The sequence below is a fragment of the Haliotis rufescens genome, unplaced genomic scaffold (assembly GCF_023055435.1).
Source record: "Haliotis rufescens isolate VD_foot unplaced genomic scaffold, xgHalRufe1.0.p SCAF_14, whole genome shotgun sequence".
Classification (NCBI taxonomy): domain Eukaryota; kingdom Metazoa; phylum Mollusca; class Gastropoda; order Lepetellida; family Haliotidae; genus Haliotis; species Haliotis rufescens.
Window position 1 is genome coordinate 26,070,737 of NW_025963824.1, and position 19,909 is coordinate 26,090,645.

Consider the following 19,909-nt stretch of genomic DNA (forward strand, 5'->3'; position numbering starts at 1 on the left):
TGTTTACGTTTGCCAGATCTTCTATCCCACATTCAATTAAAGCTGGATACGTCAACATCGGAGTGGAGGTGTATGTCCCCAATCCACTCCGATGCTTTAGATGTCAACATTTTGGCCATGGCTCTAAGTCCTGTAATCGTTCTGTGGTTTGTCAACGCTGTGGCGACAACCATGAGAGTACTGATTGCCAACAAGCCCTCAAATGTGCGAACTGTGATGGCAAACATATGGCTTCCTCCAAATTCTGCCCTATTTGGCAAAATGAATCAAAAATACTAAAGATAAAGTGTGAAAAAAACATTACTTTTGGAGAAGCAAGACAACTGTTCAAGTCTCAATCACCACCTCAGTCGACACTAAATTACTCTGCTGCTGTCTCAAAGCCAGTCCAATCTTCATCTGTCTCGTGTCAGACAGAGTTGACATGGGTCAAATCTGATCGACCCCTGGCAACTGCTCCTGCCATCGAGCATGACAAATCTGATGCAAAAACAACAGCACCACCTTCAACTTCTCAGGCAGCGAGTCAGACTCCACCTGAACCAACAACAACTGCAAATGTCAAGCGGTCAAATCGGGAAAGAAAAAAGTTGGGTAAAAAACAATTACCAAGGAATCCCTCTCCTTCAGAGGTACCTCTTCAAAACTCCTATAGTGCTCTGGACATGGAAGTAACACCATCGTCTGAGAATTCTGGTAGGAGTTCTTCCTCCTCACTTTCGCGTGAGAGATCCCCTATTGAACCACCATGATTCATTCGCCTAATATACTTCAATGGAATTGCAGAGGACTAAGAAAGAATTTTAATGACTTACAATTGTTAGTTCAAGATTATAACCCGTCAGCATTATGTCTCCAAGAGACATATCTTAAGCACACTGATACGTTTGATCTCAGGCAGTACAACTGTCATCATTCATTTTCTCCTCCAGGTGATAAAGCGACCGTAGGCTCTACTATTTTAGTCCGACAGAACGTCATTCACAGTCCTGTACATTTAAATACTAATCTTCAAGCTGTAGCTATCCGTATTACTTTGCACATTGCATTTACTTTGTGCTCTTTGTATATCCCACCTTCATCTGCTCTTCGACAGTCTGATCTACAGAATCTATATGATCAGCTCCCTAGGCCCTGCATCATCATGGGCGATTTAAACGGGCATAACCCTCTGTGGGGAAGTGCAAGTACAAACAACAAGGGGAGAGTTATTGAAGATTTTGTTTCTGATAATGGTTTATGTCTATTTAATGATGATTTAAACACCTACTTACATCCTGCTACTGGAACCTATTCTGCCCTTGATCTGTCCCTCACAGATTCAAACATTTAAAATGAATTTGAATGGTCTGTGCATGACGACCTGTGTGGAAGTGATCACTTCCCTACTGTCTTAAAAACTGTAACATCGGATGATGACCTGACTTCATCACGATGGAATTTTAGCAAGGCCAACTGGTCCTTGTATGAAAATTTATGTGTTGATATATTACAACCTGACAACTTCATACATGTACCTGATCCCATCCAGTTATTTTCGAATCAACTCAATGCTATTGCTGACAAAACAATTCCTAAGTCCTCTGCAACTCCTCATCTTCGTAAACCATGGTTTAACTATGATTGCAAACAAGCAAGAAAGTGTAGGAAGAAAGCGGAAAAATATTTTCGCCGACATCCAACAGTTCACAACTTGAATACTGTTAAAATTACTAATGCCAAGGCACGACGTGCTTATAAACAAAATAAGCGTCAATCTTGGAGGAACTATGTCTCAAAACTTAATTCACGTACACCCATTTCCAAGGTGTGGAACATGGTTCAAAGAATAAAAGGCAAAGGTTCAAAATCTTCTGTACATCATCTAAAAGAAGGTGACAGATTAATAACTGATAAATTAGATATTGCAAATAAACTTGGCGAAACTCTTGCCAAAAATTCTTCATCAACAAATTATGTCCCTGAGTTTCAGAAATATCAGAAACAACAGGAAAAGAAAAAAGTTAATTTTGATTCTACTAATGGTGAAGATTACAATGAAGTATTTTCATTGCATGAGCTACATACCGATCTTGAGCAAGCTCATGATACTGCAGCGGGTGCTGATAATATCCATTATCAGTTATTGAAGCATTTGCCTGAATCATGTCTTGAGACACTTTTAAATATCTTTGACCAAATATGGACTTCAGGTCATTTTCCTCCTTCGTGGCATAATGCCATTGTAGTCCCCATCCCAAAACCTGGCCGGGATCATACAGATCCCTCAAATTATCGCCCTATATCGTTAACCAGTTGTGTTTGCAAAACCATGGAGCGAATGGTGAATAATAGATTAGTTTGGTATCTGTAAACCAATAACCTTCTCACAAATATTCAGTGTGGTTTCCGGAAAAATAGAAGTACTATTGATCATTTAGTACGGTTAGAATCCTTTGTTAAAAATGCTATTGTTAATAAACAACACGTGGTATCCATTTTCTTTGATCTTGAGAAGGCATACAATACTACCTGGAAGCATGGCATTCTGAAGGATTTACATGATTTTGGCTTGAGAGGTCGTTTACCTCATTTTATATCTCAGTTTTTAACAGACAGGCAATTTCAAGTCCGAGTGGGTACAACCCTGTCTGATCATTATAATCAGGATCAGGGTGTCCCACAAGGCAGTATTTTGTCTGTCACTCTATTCAGTATAAAAATTAACAGTTTGTCAAAAGTTTTAAATGATTCAGTTGATGGATCCCTTTTTGTGGATGATTTTAATATATCTTGTCGTGGTAAAAATATGCACACAATAGAAAGGCAATTACAATTATGTCTCAATAAAATTCACAAGTGGTGTCTAGAGAACGGGTTTAAGTTTTCCAAATCAAAAACTAACTGCATACATTTTTGCAGGAAATATAAACCGCATAAAGATCCGGAGCTTTTTCTAAATGGCACCCCTATCAAAGTTGTGAAGGAGGCCAAGTTCTTGGGACTTATTTTCGATAGCCATTTAACATTTTTACCACACATTAAATACCTTAAAGCTAAATGCCTGAAGGCACTTGATTTGTTAAAAGTCGTTTCTAATTCGAAGTGGGGAGGGGATCAGACAACACTATTGCACTTGTACAGGTCCCTGATCCGTTCAAAACTTGACTACGGCTCCATCGTCTATGGTGGAGCCTGCAAAAGTAACTTAAAAAAACTAGATACTATCCATCATCAGGGCCTGAGGCTTTGCCTTGGAGCTTTTCGAACGTCTCCAATTCACAGTCTGTATGTAGAAGCAGATGAACCTTCTCTTAAACAACGCCGTCTGAAATTATCTTTACAATATGTCACTAAATTATATTCAAATCAGTCAAATCCAGCTTTTAATTGCGTCTTTAATCCTCTCTACCAAGATATCTACAATAAAAAATCATCTCTCGTTCCACCACTCGGAATAAGAATCCAGTCTGCCATGTTTGCTTCTAATATTAAATTGCATGATATTGCTCCCTTTCAACTGTTTTCATCACCTCCTTGGCAAATGGTAAGGCCAGAGGTTGACCTCACATTAACCAACTTAAAGAAATCAGATACTAACCAATTAATTTACCAACAAGAATACAATCAATTAAGAACCACTTATAACACTTATAAATCTATATTTACTGATGGTTCCAAGGATGGTGGTGCTGTTGCTAGTGCCACTGTCATTGGATCCAGGACAATATCTTCGCGATTACCAGATAACAGTTCTATCTTTACAGCAGAAGCAAACGCCATTTTTACCGCACTACAATATATCAAAAACCAATCTAAACGTAAACAATTCATTATTTTTTCAGATTCTCTATCGTGCCTTCAGGCGATTAAAAATATATCTTGCAAACATCCACTTTTAATCAAGATTCTTGAATTATTTAATGATCTTGCTACTGGCCAATATGACATCGTGTTTGTTGGTTACCAAGCCATGTTGGTATCACTGGTAACACAATGGCTAATGCTGCTGCAAAAGCAGCACTCAACAAATCTGTGACGCCACTTCTGATCCCATACACTGATTTCAAACCCGCGATTAGATCTTACATCCGAGATTTAATGCAGCAGAAGTGGGACGCTCAAGTAGGTATCAATAAATTACATGCAATTAAGCCTACTTGGGCTGTCAGTCCAGATTTGAAGAGGTCATTATGCGACGATGTCGTATTGGCCACAGCAGATATACGCACGAATATTTATTACAAGGTGAGGATCCTCCGTTTTGTATCCCTTGTGATGAAAGAATCACGGTCAAGCATGTCCTGCTTGACTGTATTGATTTTTCCATCACAAGGGATAAATATTTCAAAGTGTTATCTGTAAAGGATCTTTTTAATCAAGTACATGCTCATTTAATCCTCGTTTTTTTAAAGGAAATAGAATTAATTAATAAATTTTGATGTACAAAGATATATATTTTATAAAGTGGTAGAATATGATAATTAACAGAGATTGTTAGTGGCTATATCCTCGAAGGGGGTTGAAGTAGCGTAACATTATTCTCCCCCTCAGAGGATATGTAAGCCCACATAAATCAAAGTAATTTTATATCTGCCAGTGTTTTAATCGTAGCATATTTGTTGGTTTTAAATCTCCGGCTAAACCCTGTCAACGGTCGCCAGTGACTAAAGGGATTGTGTAAAAATCCTGCTGGGGTCCATGCAGGTAGCAAAGGTACTGTAAGTCCCCATGGTCCTCAGTATGGTGTCCTCACTTTAGTTGCTGGTGATATATAGCCCAATTTTACCTATTGTAATGTTATGAATTGTCATATTTTATGGTTCTGTACTAGTTTTAAACATATATCTGTGATAATCTAGTTGTTTTACTGTCCTTCGTCGACAGATTTTTATACAGTTTACATATATGTTATTAAAGTCACATTTTCTCTCGTCACGATATGGCTGCAATATTGCCGATGTGACGTTAAATATTAACTCACTCACTCACTCACTCACCTATATAAAAACCTGCCAACGATGTTTAGGGAGAGTCAACAAGTAAACTGTTAGGGAGTAAATTTTGAGAAATATACTTACACATACCACATGCAACTGAGTTCAAGGCTGGTGTTTTACTTCCCAATTTCGCGAAAGCTTGGCGTCATTACTGATATTCAGTGATCCACTCATATAATTTCCACTGCTATTTTGCGTTTTATGACCAATGGAATCTGTTTCGGTGGCTATTCTCTAGTGTTGACGTGTTCTGTTTAACTGAAAGCTTGCTGACTTACATATGGGCAGTAATACAAAAAGGAAACTCATGTGAATTGACGACATCTTCCCGAAGCAAGAGAGTCAACTGACTATTAAAGTCCAGTTTCCACCACTGCCGAACAAGGCTAGTATTATGGAGATTCATTTTGCCTGGACTAACGAATCTATGCATAGTCCAATCAAAATCGCGTAACGAAATCGGAATCTGGTTTGTAAACTGTCGTGCAGATTTCGGTCGATAGCAGGATTTGCAAAGCAAGTGCACCGCCAACTCGTTGTCAACAGATATGTTCCCTTTTTCATGTTTTTAATCAAGGTGCTCACGTGATTTGATGCATTTCGCGATGTAAGACCCGTTTTAACACAATATAGATCTTGATTATCGATCTTGATCGCCCTAACATGTCTCCCATTTGTTTGAAGCAAACGCAGGTGATACGAGAGGTGGAATCTGATTAGTCCATAGGAGAGGCTTAGGAGGAACACAACTCGTAATAGCCACTGGTGGCGCTACGCTCGAGCCCAGTAATTCCAGCCTAGTTCGGCAAGGGCGGAAAATGGACTTTTATAGTCAGTTAACTCTCTTGCCTCGGGAAAATGATTGACGACGAATGAATACCATAAGAGTGGAATGTTTTTTGTGTGTATGAGATTAACGCCACATAGAACAGTGTGTTAGTCACAACTGTAAAGGTCCAGTTTCCACCAGTGGCTATTACGAGTTATCCCCCGCCTTTGTCCCTCCTATTGCCGAATCAGATTCCACTTCTCATATCACTAACATTTACAACAAAATGGCGGCGCCCGGTGAAAACGATCTGATCGATAATCAAGACCTATATTGTAATAAAACGGGTCTTACTTCGCGCAGCTAATCGAATCACGTGCGCATCTTGATTAAAACATGAATTTTTTGGGAAAATACCTGTTGACGCAAAGTTGACGGTACACATGCATTGCAAATTCTGCAATCGGCAGAAATCGGCACGGCAGTTCACAAACTATATGTTGAATTCGTTACGCGGATTTTGATTGGACTATATATAGTCTCGTTAGTACAGCCAAAATGTAATAATTCCATCCTAGTGAGGCAAGGTTGTTAAAGGGCAGTTTACAGTCAATTAACTCCCTTGCGGATCCTGGCACGGGGAAGGGACGCAACCCTGAACGGCAAAATACCGGCAACCCTTCAGGGAAAATAAAATGTTATCGTTTACAGACGTAATTGTCAAACCATGGGGATTTGAGATTTCCATGTGTATTTTGAAACACACGACTTCCGATAACCACCTGGGACTCTCCCACACCGACCGTCATTATGAACAAACCGGTAGGTGGTACAACTACTGGTACTTTATTGACTACAGAATTGATGTCTTCAGAACTTATAAATCAAACACGACCATGTACTCATTTGCCAGCAATAGAAGTATTGTAAACACGGATTAAGACATGTGTAGCACCATTTTGACTAGATGTAGGGCAAAAGGCGCCCAACCAGTTTTCTGCGTCACCACAATTGACACTGTGCGGTGATAGACCTGTAGATATAACACAAGGGTCAGTGCTCCACGATTAAAACGTCTTTTTAGTCTAGGTCTAGGTCTAGATTTTCTAATTAGAGCTGTGTGTGAAAACCTAATTACTGTATAATAAGTATGCATTATGCGGCCAGACTTATGGCTTAAGAATCCGCCGAAAACCACATAATATGACAAAATGAGAAGGAAAAGCAGTGTTTACTATATTTCACCGATCAGAAATTAGAAAAATGTTTTTTGATAAAAAGATTACTGTCGCTATCAGTAGATATAAATTAGTATACATGACATCTTATAATTACCCTATGTTCTGTTGAAGGGTATTCCTAATCATTCCGTATTCTGTGCTCTGTTGGGAGTTCTAGTGATGACGTATTCGGTGCTCTGTTGTAGGGAGTTCTAGTGATGACGTATTCTGTGCTCTGTTGTAGGGAGTTCTAGTGATGACGTATTCTGTGCTCTGTTGCAGGGAGTTCTACTGTTGACGTATTCTGTGCTCTGTTGTAGGGAGTTCTAGTGATGACGTATTCTATGCTCTGTTGTAGGGAGTTCTAGTGATGGCGTATTCTGTGCTCCGATGTCGGGATTTCTAGGGATGACGTACTCTGTGCTCTGTTGTAGGGAGTTCTAGCGATGACGTATTCTGTGCTCTGTTGTAGGGAGTTCTAGTTATGACGTATTCTGTGCTCTGTTGTAGGGAGTTCTAGTGATGACGTATTCTGTGCTCTGTTGGGAGTTCTAGTGATGACGTATTCTGTGTTCTGTTGTAGGGAGTTCTACTGTTGACGTATTCTGTGCTCTGTTGTAGGGAGTTCTAGTGATGACGTATTCTGTGCTCTGTTGTAGGGAGTTCTAGTGATGACGTATTCTGTGCTCTGTTGTAGGGAGTTCTAGTGATGACGTATTCTGTGCTCTGTTGTAGGGAGTTCTACTGTTGACGTATTCTGTGCTCTGTTGTAGGGAGTTCTACTGTTGACGTATTCTGTGCTCTGTTGTAGGGGGTTCTAGTGATGACGTATTCTGTGATCTGTTGTAGAGAGTTCTAGGGATGACGTATTCTGTGCTCTGTTGTAGGGAGTTCTAGTGATGACGTATTCTGTGCTCTGTTGTAGGGAGTTCTAGTGATGACGTATTCTGTGCTCTGTTGTACGGAGATCTAGTGATGACGTATTCTGTGCTCGGTTGTAGGGAGTTCTAGTGATGACGTATTCTGTGCTCTGTTGTAGGGAATTCTAGTGATGACGTATTCTGTGCTCTGTTGTAGGGAGTTCTAGTGATGACGTATTCTGTGCTCTGTTGTAGGGAGTTCTAGTGATGGCGTATTCTGTGCTCGGATGTCGGGATTTCTAGGGATGACGTACTCTGTGCTCTGTTGTAGAGAGTTCTAGCGATGACGTATTCTGTGCTCTGTTGTAGGGAGTTCTAGTTATGACGTATTCTGTGCTCTGTTGTAGGGAGTTCTAGTGATGACGTATTCTGTGCTCTGTTGGGAGTTCTAGTCATGACGTATTCTGTGTTTTGTTGTAGGGAGTTCTACTGTTGACGTATTTTGTGCTCTGTTGTAGGGAGTTCTAGTTATGACGTATTCTGTGCTCTGTTGTAGGGAGTTCTAGTGATGACGTATTCTGTGCTCTGTTGTAGGGAGTTCTAGTGATGCCGTATTCTGTGCTCTGTTGTAGGGAGTTCTAGTGATGACGTATTCTGTGATCTGTTGTAGGGAGTTCTAGTGATGACGTATTCTGTGCTCTGTTGTAGGGAGTTCTAGTGATGACGTATTCTGTGCTCTGTTGTAGGGAGTTCTAGTGATGACGTATTCTGTGCTCTGTTGTAGGGAGATCTAGTGATGACGTATTCTATGCTCGGTTGTAGGGAGTTCTAGTGATGACGTATTCTGTGCTCTGTTGTAGGGAGTTTACTGATGACGTATTCTGTGCTCTGTTGTAGGGAGTTCTAGTGATGAGGTATTCTGTGCTCTGTTGTAGGGAGTTCTAGTGATGACGTATTCTGTGCTCTGTTGTAGAGAGTTTAGTGATGACGTATTCTGTGCTCTGTTGTAGAGAGTCTAGTGATGACGTATTCTGTGCTCTGTTGTAGGTGGTTCTATTGATGACGTATTCTGTGCTCTGTTGTAGAGAGTCTAGTGATGACGTATTCTGTGCTCTGTTGTAGGTGGTTCTAGTGATGACGTATTCTGTGCTCTGTTGTAGGTGGTATGGAGGAGTGTCTGGATGCCCCTGCTGCTGGCTGGCCTAACTGCGTCCCAGGGACAAAACAATATGGGTAGGTCATTCATAGATGTTGGCATCACCGACTTCATCATCACCAATGATGTCTTCATCGCAAATGTTCCACGTCGTTACGACTGTTTCGTGTTTGGGCCATCTGTCATCGGCAGAACCACTTTCCTGTCGACTTCAAACGATGTTTCACGTGTTTACAGTATATGCATCATCGTCATCACCACCATTATAATCACATCATCATTGCCCCATTATCATCATCACCACCACCACCACCACCATCATCATCATCATCATCATCATCACCATCATCATCATCATCATCATCATCACCACCACCATTATAATAACATCATCATTACCCCATTATCATCACCATCATCATCGTCATTATCATCACCATCATCATCATCATCATCATCATCATCATCATCATCATCATCATCACCACCACCATTATAATAACATCATCATTACCCCATTATCATCACCATCATCATCATCATCATCATCATCATCACCACCACCATTATAATAACATCATCATTACCCCATTATCATCACCATCATCATCGTCATTATCATCATCATCATCGCCTTAACAACCACCGCCATCACCATCATCACCATCACCACCATCACCATCATCATCGATGTTTGCCTTTTTTTTGTCCATATCAATGGCTGTATAATGTAGTTTAAGCTACACATTTTCAACGTCATCTTATTTATATTCATACACAGGAACAATTCGGTGCTTAGAGTGTCCGCAGGCAAAATCTCCAACGGTCTGTGACAATTGGGCGCAGTGTGGACGAGGAGAGGTAAGGACTGTTTACGTTTTGGCACGAGGTCACAGAACAGGCGAAGAGAAGCAACGTTGGTCGCGGGATGTACACCGTGGGCGACCGAGTTTGGCAGCTTTTGTCCTGAGAGTTTCTAGACATTCACGTGGTACATTGGTTCACATTGTCTTCTCAGGCAAGAGCCCTTGTCCGAATTCTGCCTCTGTTCATCAAAGAGGTGGGTACCCGGTAGAATGAGACGGTAATGACTGTTAACCATCAAGCGCCTCACAAGCAGTTGGGTTGTATCCTCCTCAAGGAGCTGAAAAAACTTTACCGGGGTTATTTTAATGTAATGCCATCATCATTCATTTAGTGAATGGAACATGGCCGGGGACACACAATGTAACCATGACGGGAAACGAACGTTCAAGGTCACGAGACAATGCATTAACCACTAGCCCACCTAACCGACCCTATAAGTGCCTTGTGAAAAGCATTATCCAATGGTATAATCGTTTCCTTACAGATCTGTTACGCCAGAGAGTATATCGACCACAACGGAGACAGGGCTTACAATATGGGCTGCGAGGACAAAACGGTGACGTGTCAAATTAAGTCCTACCTTGAGATTAGCTTTAACGCCGATGCGAACAGTGTTAATTTGGTGTTACGCCGCTTTTAGCAATATTCCGGCAATGGCACGGAAAATGTGGAGAATCGAACCCGGACCATCGGTATGACGAGCGCACGCTTTAACCACAAGGCTACACCAAATACCTCGCTGTAAACAGCATCTCACGGTGACAGTTGGGTGGGAGAAGAACACAAAATGAGGCTGATTATATACACTCTTCAAAAAAAGAAACGCATAGGTGTTTTGGTAATTCCAATTAGATTTTTTCCCCAGCAATTCTTATGTTTGATTCCCGTTTAATCATGTCATGTTTGTTGTGCATTTGGCGCAAACACATCTCAAATGTTCTTTTGTAAACGTTTATCAGCAAAAATGCAAAGGATGCATGGAAATTGCTTTCAGAAAATGTTTTCAGCAAAATGCACGTGCAAAGTGTTGGAAACAAGAGTAGAGAACTGACTATAAAAGACCGTACAAATTTCATCAGTTCATTACGATCTTGTGTCGATCACTGTGTCTAATTTCCTTTAATTGTGTTCATGCATATTCTGTGTAGATACATTTACATCCGCTTAATAAATATCCCAATTTTTTTGGACCGCCTCCGTGGTCCTGTGGTAGAGCGTCCGCCCGGAGAGCGGAAGGTCCGGGGTTAGATCCCCGGCCGCGTCATACCAAAAGACGTTAAAAGATGGTACTTGTTGTTACCCTGTCTGGCGCTCGGCATTAAGGGGCTAAAACAAGGACTTGGTCGGCTCGGAGTCAGTATACTGTGTCTGAGTGGGGTATTCATGTTAAACTGCGGCATGGTATCTCAGTGAGCTAGCACTATAAATCGGCATCAGTCCGGACTGGTACAAGCAGCCACACAAACACATACTCGTACATGCACGTCGCTATATAAGTGCAATAATCTTGGACGCCACGTTAAACCCAATTTCACCTCACCTCACCTTATTTTTTAACTATGCGTTTCTTTTTTTGAAGACTGTAAATAAATCCATATGCCATGCGTTCCCTGCAAATAAATAGATTAGAATTCATTTTCATATGTGTCGTTTCTAAGATATGAATTGTTCATTAACGCTAAGGCGTAAACTGGAAACGAGAAATTGATGACCTTGACCTTGACCTTTTGGGATAATGGCTTTTCATACCATGTACATGCTCTGCCCGTAGACATGCATCTTCCCGAGGCAAGGGAGTTTACTGGCTTTAAAAGTCCAGTTTCCACCCTTGCCGAACTAGGCTGGAATTTCTGGGCTCGATCGTAGTGCCCCTAGTGGCTATTACGAGTTATGTCCCTTCCAAGCCTCTCCAATGGACTAATCAGATTCCACTTGCTTCAAACAAAATGGCGGCGCCCAGTCAGGGCGAAATCTACATTGTGATAAAACGGGCCTTACATCGCGAAATGCATCAAATCACGTGAGCACCTTGATTAAAACATGAAAACATTTGCAAACTATCTGTTGACAAAGAGTTGGCGGTGAACATGTTTTGCAAATCCGGCAATCGACCGAAATCTGCACGACAGTTTAAGAACCGGATTGCGATTTCGTTGCGCGATTTTGATTGGACTATGCATAGATTCGTTATTCCAGCCAAAATATAACTCCTTAATGCCAGCCTAGTTCGGCAAGGGTGGAAACTGCACTTTTATAGTCAGTTAACTCCCTTGCCTCGTGAAGATGGTAGACATGTGTACATTCTATAGACAGTTTTATTTTATCAGCATACTTGTGTCCTTTCAGAGATGTGAGTTGTTCATTAATGCCAAGATATTAATTGGGAAACGAGAAACAGACGACCTTGAGGTTACTAATGAGAACGACTTAGATCCTCTTCCTCCAGAGAAGTGCTACCAGTGTTGCCCACAGAACGACTGTAACGCGAGATTGTGTGCTGGCTTCACAGGCGGATTAACTCCTACCATCAAATCCGGGTCTCATTCTTGTAAGTCACTTCTGCATTCGTTAAAATATACAGCGAGTGAATGAGTGTGGTTTGATGCCGCTTTTAGGAAAACATTCAGATGTAACATGGCGGGAATACCAAGAATGGTTTACACACATTGTGCTCTTAAGTTTGTGGGGAATCGAACCAGCGATTTCGGTCTGACGGACGAATGCTTTAATAACTAGGCTACCCTATCGCAGCGGTAAAAGCAGAACGGTCAAAAAGATGTGTGTAGTTAGGCAATAATAGCTCTGTGAAGATAAAGGGGCAGCGTGTGTAGGTGTCCACGGGATCAAAATCCTTCTCGTTATAATGAGAGATAAACAAGACAGAACTCCTCTTTTTAGTGTTTTATAGAATATTGACATTTCTTAGTCACCCTTTAATGAGCTCCGTGTTTTAAAAAACAAATTGGTCAACATGCAAGTCAAGTGTGTTATACAGTCAAACACCTCTGTGTCGAAGTTGAAGGTGCCTGCGCAAATACTTCGAATTATCAGAAGTTCGACACAACCGAAAATGTACGAATAAAGAAGGGATACGCAGGGACAAAAAACAAACGAACATCAACTTGATGGGACGTCCATTTGGTGTTTGACCATGTCACCTTTCTGGTGTGTGCATTACAACCCTGGGTATATGTGTTTGACCACGTCACCTTTCTGGTGTGTGTATTACAACTCTGGGTGTATGTGTTTGACCACGTCACCTTTCTGGTGAGTGTATTACAACTCTGGGTGTATGTGTTTGACCACGTCACCTTTCTGGTGTGTGTATTACAACCCTGGGTATATGTGTTTGACCACGTCACCTTTCTGGTGTGAGTATTACAACCCAGGGTATATGTGTTTGACCACATCACTTTTCTGGTGTGAGTATTACAACCCTGGGTTCATGTGATCTGGTGTGTGTATTACAACCCTGGGTATATGTGTTTGACCACATCACCTTTCTGTTGTGAGTATTACAACCCTGGTTGTATGTTTTTGACCACACCACCTTTCTGGTGTGAGTATTACAACCCTGGGTATATATGTTTGACCACATCACCTTTCTGATGTGTGTATTACAACCCTGGTTGTATGTTTTTGACCACGTCACCTTTCCGGTGTGAGTATTACAACCCTGGGTATATGTGTTTGACCACATCACCTTTCTGGTGTGAGTATTACAACCCTGGGTATATGTGTTCTGGTGTGTGTATTACAACCCTGGGTTCATGTGTTCCGGTGTGAGTATTACAACCCTGGGTTCATGTGTTCTGGTGTGTGTATTACAACCCTGGGTTCATGTGTTCTGGTGTGAGTATCACAAGCCTGGGTTCATGTGTTCTGGTGTGTGTATTACAACCCTGGGTTCATGTGTTCTGGTGTGAGTATTACAACCCTGGGTTCATGTGTTCTGGTGTGCGTATTACAACCCTGGGTATATGTGTTTGACCACATCACCTTTCTGATGTGTGTATTACAACCCTGGTTGTATGTTTTTGACCACGTCACCTTTCTGGTGTGAGTATTACAACCCTGGGTATATGTGTTTGACCACATCACCTTTCTGGTGTGTGTATTACAACCCTGGGTTCATGTGTTCTGGTGTGTGTATTACAACCCCGGGTATATATGTTTGACCACATCACCTTTCTGATGTGTGTATTACAACCCTGGTTGTATGTTTTTGACCACGTCACCTTTCTGGTGTGTGTATTACAACCCTGGTTGTATGTTTTTGACCACATCACCTTTCTGTTGTGAGTATTACAACCCTGGTTGTATGTTTTTGACCACACCACCTTTCTGGTGTGTGTATTACAACCCTGGGTATATATGTTTGACCACATCACCTTTCTGATGTGTGTATTACAACCCTGGTTGTATGTTTTTGACCACGTTACCTTTCTGGTGTGAGTATTACAACCCTGGGTATATGTGGTTGACCACATCACCTTTCTGTTGTGAGTATTACAACCCTGGTTGTATGTTTTTGACTACACCACCTTTCTGGTGTGAGTATTACAACCCTGGGTATATGTGTTTGACCACATCACCTTTCTGTTGTTAGTATTACAACCCTGGTTGTATGTTTTTGACCACGTCACCTTTCTGGTGTGAGTATTACAACCCTGGGTATATGTGTTTGACCACATCACCTTTCTGGTGTGAGTATTACAACCCTGGGTTCATGTGTTCTGGTGTGTGTATTACAACCCTGGGTATATGTGTTCTGGTGTGAGTATTACAACCCTAGGTTCATGTGTTCTGGTGTGTGTATTACAACCCTGGGTTCATGTGTTCTGGTGTGTGTATTACAACCCTGGGTTCATGTGTTCTGGTGTGAGTATTACAACCCTGGGTTCATGTGTTCTGGTGTGTGTATTACAACCCTGGGTTCATGTGTTCTGGTGTGTGTATTACAACCCTGGGTTCATGTGTTCTGGTGTGTGTATTACAACCCTGGGTTCATGTGTTCTGGTGTGTGTATTACAACCCTGGGTTCATGTGTTCTGGTGTGAGTATTACAACCCTGGGTTCATGTGTTCTGGTGTGTGTATTACAACCCTGGGTTCATGTGTTCTGGTGTGTGTATTACAACCCTGGGTTCATGTGTTCTGGTGTGTGTATTACAACCCTGGGTTCATGTGTTCTGGTGTGAGTATTACAACCCTGGGTTCATGTGTTCTGGTGTGTGTATTACAACCCTGGGTTCATGTGTTCTGGTGTGAGTATTACAACCCTGGGTTCATGTGTTCTGGTGTGTGTATTACAACCCTGGGTGTATGTTTTTGACCACATCACCTTTCTGTTGTTAGTATTACAACCCTGGTTGTATGTTTTTGACCACGTCACCTTTCTGGTGTGAGTATTACAACCCTGGGTATATGTGTTTGACCACATCACCTTTCTGGTGTGAGTATTACAACCCTGGGTTCATGTGTTCTGGTGTGTGTATTACAACCCTGGGTTCATGTGTTCTGGTGTGTGTATTACAACCCTGGGTTCATGTGTTCTGGTGTGTGTATTACAACCCTGGGTTCATGTGTTCTGGTGTGTGTATTACAACCCTGGGTTCATGTGTTCTGGTGTGAGTATTACAACCCTGGGTTCATGTGTTCTGGTGTGTGTATTACAACCCTGGGTTCATGTGTTCTGGTGTGAGTATTACAACCCTGGGTTCATGTGTTCTGGTGTGTGTATTACAACCCTGGGTGTATGTGTTCTGGTGTGTGTACTACAACCTTGGGTTCATGTGTTCTGATGTGTGTATTACAACACTGGGTTCATGTGTTCTGGTGTATGTATTACAACCCTGGTTGTATTTGTTCTGGTGTGTGTATTACAACCCTGGGTTCATGTGTTCAGGTGTGTGTATTACAACCCTGGGTTCATGTGTTCTGGTGTGTGTATTACAACCCTGGGTTCATGTGTTCTGGTGTGTGTATAACAACCCTGGGTGTATGTGTTCTGGTGTGAGTATTACAACCCTGGGTGTATGTGTTCTGGTGTGTGTATTACAACCCTGGGTGTATGTGTTCTGGTGTGTGTACTACAACCCTAGGTTCATGTGTTCTGGTGTGTGTATTACAACCCTGGGTTCATGTGTTCTGGTGTGAGTATTACAACCCTGGGTTCATGTGTTCTGGTGTGAGTATTACAACCCTGGGTTCATGTGTTCTGGTGTGAGTATTACAACCCTGGGTTCATGTGTTCTGGTGTGTGTATTACAACCCTGGGTTCGTGTGTTCTGGTGTGAGTATTACAACCCTGGGTGTATGTGTTCTGGTGTGTGTATTACAACCCTGGGTTCATGTGTTCTGGTGTGAGTATTACAACACTGGGTTCATGTGTTCTGGTGTGAGTATTACAACCCTGGGTTCATGTGTTCTGGTGTGAGTATTACAACCCTGGGTTCATGTGTTCTGGTGTGTGTATGACAACACTGGGTTCATGTGTTCTGGTGTGAGTATTACAACCCTGGGTTCATGTGTTCTGGTGTGAGTATTACAACCCTGGGTGTATGTCTTCTGGTGTGAGTATTACAACCCTGGGTGTATGTGTTCTGGTGTGTGTACTACAACCTTGGGTATGTGGGTTGGACCACGTCACCTTTCTGGTGTGTGTTTCTCAACCCTGGGTATGTTTGTTTGACTACGTCACCTTTCTGTTGTGAGTATTACATATGTTTATGTATATGTATATGTGTTTGACCAGCCTGTCCGCCCACATTTGTTACCGGGCCCACCAGCTGTTACTACGTCGCCAACTGGACCGTGAACTGGGAGACAGCTCGGCTGGACTGTGCAAGACGAGGGTCAGACCTGGCGGCCATCCACTCCAGACAGGAGCAGACCTTTCTGGCCAACCTCCTCAATGAAACTGAAGGTGAGTATGCTGCAGGTGTCTTTAGGTTACAAACGATCGTGCTTTCCAGCAAGGGACCGCCTCCCTTGTCAAGTGGCTAGAGCATCTGTCTGGAGAGTGAAAGATCGGTGGTACCAATCCCGGTCGCGTCGTACCAAAAGACATTTAAGATGGTACTTGTTGTTTCCCTGCCTCCTCCTCCTCCCCCCCCCCCCCCCTCTCTCTCTCTCTCTCTATCTCACACACACATACACACACAAACGTCGCTATATAAGTGCTATAATCTTGAACGCTGCGTTAATCCCCATTTCACCCCACCTCACCTAACTTCCAATATTTCAAAGAGAGACATCAACTCTGCTCAAAGGCTGGTTGATCAGGCCTGAGTAAAGTTTAGGTATGTTTAGGACAAATGATATCAGATGCACTTCTCTATTTTGTATAGGTGATAGCTTCTGCCTTTGCATGTGTTTGTGACGGGTGAATATTGTCATGTTCACCTTCTTCTGTTATGCTTCCGACCGCTTCCGTTGTCCAATGGTAGAGCCTCCTCCCGGAGAGCGGAAGGTCCGGGGTTCGATCCCCGACCGCGTCATACCAAAAGACGTTAAAAGATGGTACTTGTTGTTACCCTGTCTGGCGCTCGGCATTAAGGGGCTAAAACAAGGACTGGTCGACTCGGGGTCAGTATACTGTGTCTGAGTGGGGTATTCATGTTAAACTGCGGCTTGGTATCTCAGTGATACTAGCACTATAAATCGCCATCAGTCCGGACTAGTACAAGCAGACACACACACACACACACACACACACGTACATGCACGCCGCTATATAAGTTCAATAATCTTGGACGCGACGTTAAACCCCATTTCACCTCACATGTTATGCTTCCCATGTCATGTTTCCCATTGCAGCCACATACCACCCGACTCAGAGCTACTGGCAGCAATGAATGTATAGTGGACATGTTTAACGTTCGCCTTCTTCTGCCATGCTTCCCATGTCATGTTTCCCATTGCAGCCACATACCACCCGACTCAGAGCTACTGGCAGCAATGAATGTATAGTGGACATGTTTGGCGTTCGCCTTCTTCTGCCATGCTTCCCATGTCATGTTTCCCATTGCAGCCACATACCACCCGACTCAGAGCTACTGGACGGGTGGGGTATACTGGCAGCAATGAATGTATAGTGGACATGTTTAACGTTCGCCTTCTTCTGCCATGCTTCCCATGTCATGTTTCCCATTGCAGCCACATACCACCCTACTCAGGGCTACTGGACGGTTGGGGTGTACTGGCAGCAATGAATGTATAGTGGACATGTTTAACGTTCGCCTTCTTCTGCCATGCTTCCCATTTCATGGTTCCCATTGCAGCCACATACCACCCTACTCAGGGCTGCTGGACGGTTGGGGTGTACTGGCAGCAATGAATGTATAGTGGACATGTTTAACGTTCGCCTTCTTCTGCCATGCTTCCCATGTCATGTTTCCCATTGCAGCCACATACCACCCGACTCAGAGCTACTGGACGGGTGGGGTGTACTGGCAGCAATGAATGTATAGTGGACATGTTTGACGTTCGCCTTCTTCTGCCATGCTTCCCATGTCATGTTTCCCATTGCAGCCACATACCACCCGACTCAGGGCTACTGGACGGGTGGGGTGTACGTGACAGCTACCAAGTCATGGATATGGGTGGACATGACCAAAGCGTCCTTCACAAACTGGGGGCCAGGGCAACCGTCCACCAGCGATTATAACCAAAGAGTTGTGCTTCACAACCCAATAAAGTACCCCACCTTTGTGGGGTGGCAGTGGTCCATCTCTGCACATACAACTGGAATGGGTTTCATCTGTGAAAGGGATTTCGTATGAACTTAAATAAAAGTATCAACGGGTTTGCTTTATTGGCCTCTTCGTGTTTAAGAAAATACTGAAAAACAATAATTCACTGGACGGACTGCAAAGATATATCGTAGGTCCCCAAATGCAAGAAAAATACAAACTGTAGAGGAGGTTAGACTAAGGATTCCAGATTAAACGTGGAATCCCGTACCCGTTTTTTAGGGCTGCCATGTCCTTTTCCAAAACCAGTGCTGGTTTACGTTTTTAAATCTGATATATGTAATCAAATTATATGTTGGTTGGTTGGTTGTTTTTTAACTCTCTTGCTTCGGCTCGGGAAGATGCACTCAGCAATATACCCGCAATAGGACGGCGGTCTGTAAATAATCGAGTCTTGACTACATGAGCATCGATCCACGCAATTGGGACACGATGACATGCATCAACCATGCATCAGCGAGCCTCACCACCCGATCCCGTTAGTCGCCTCTTATGACAAGCATAGTCGCCTTTTACGGCAAGCATGGGTTGCTGAAGATCTATTCTACCCCGGATCTTTACGTGTCTCAAAGTATTCAGGGGGAAGTGGTTAAGGCATGCACAGTTTTAAAAAAATTAAAGAAGATAAAGAAGCACTCTTTTGAAGCGGCCAGTTTGTAACCCCCAGTAGTGTGTCAGATAAATACTTGGCTAAAAAAATAATAACCATCAACTCTTCTCTTATATATTTCGAAACAGCTGCAGATCTTTTGGAAATATTTACATGTGACATTAATACCATTTTAAAAAATGTCTTAAGATTACACTTTTACCTCAGCAAAATCTCAACTGCATGTTTTTTCCCCAAATGGTGCCAGGGGCCCAGTCGTCTAAGGCGTCACATTTCACTGTGCAGAGTTGCGTCACTTGGCCTGAAGGCCAGAAACCTTTCATTATGGGTTCGGATCTCTGTTCGCCCCGATTATGTTTCTAGGTTTGTCATAGCATATCCATACCTGTGCTCGTGCGTTTCACCAAAGTGGGAAACATCTGTGACCTGCATCACGTCGGGCTTTCCTACCATAATGAGCAGATAGGTTTGTGAACAAAAGCAGGATCTGATTAAAAATTTGATTATTTGATATGGAAATATATAGTAAACCGTGCGGAACTTCTTTCTGTGTGTAAGCCCTGAGCTTAATTAAATATTTTGTCAGTTTTAGAGTAACATTTTATCTAAATTTACGCCCAGGGCTTAAAAACGAAAAAAGGATAAAAACATGATACGAAGAATGCACATGCCAAATTTAATGAAGCAATAGTC

The 19,909-nt window shown here is 42.5% G+C and overlaps 1 protein-coding gene across 2 annotated transcripts; it reads left to right on the plus strand.

The window, feature by feature from the left end:
* Nucleotides 1–6,493: 6,493 nt before the first annotated feature.
* LOC124131254 lies at nt 6,494–18,661 on the plus strand. 2 transcript variants are annotated; one of them, XM_048395206.1, is made up of 7 exons: nt 6,494–6,570; nt 8,989–9,061; nt 9,766–9,845; nt 10,336–10,407; nt 12,198–12,399; nt 16,608–16,778; nt 18,386–18,661. In XM_048395206.1, the coding sequence occupies exons 1-7, from the start codon at nt 6,559–6,561 to the stop codon at nt 18,634–18,636; spliced, it is 861 nt and encodes a 286-aa protein (XP_048251163.1). In that variant the 5' UTR covers nt 6,494–6,558; the 3' UTR covers nt 18,637–18,661. The 2 variants fall into 2 exon arrangements, with proteins under 2 accessions (XP_048251163.1, XP_048251164.1); XM_048395207.1 differs by lacking the exon at nt 18,386–18,661 and adding an exon at nt 17,672–17,724.
* Nucleotides 18,662–19,909: the final 1,248 nt, after the last annotated feature.

Bases quoted from the DNA above. Each gene is read 5' to 3' on its own strand.
- LOC124131254 (XM_048395206.1), top strand. The intron at 9,846-10,335 runs GTAAGGACTGTT...GTTTCCTTACAG, and splicing joins CGCAGTGTGGACGAGGAGAG to ATCTGTTACGCCAGAGAGTA. The intron at 10,408-12,197 runs GTGACGTGTCAA...GTGTCCTTTCAG, and splicing joins TGGGCTGCGAGGACAAAACG to AGATGTGAGTTGTTCATTAA.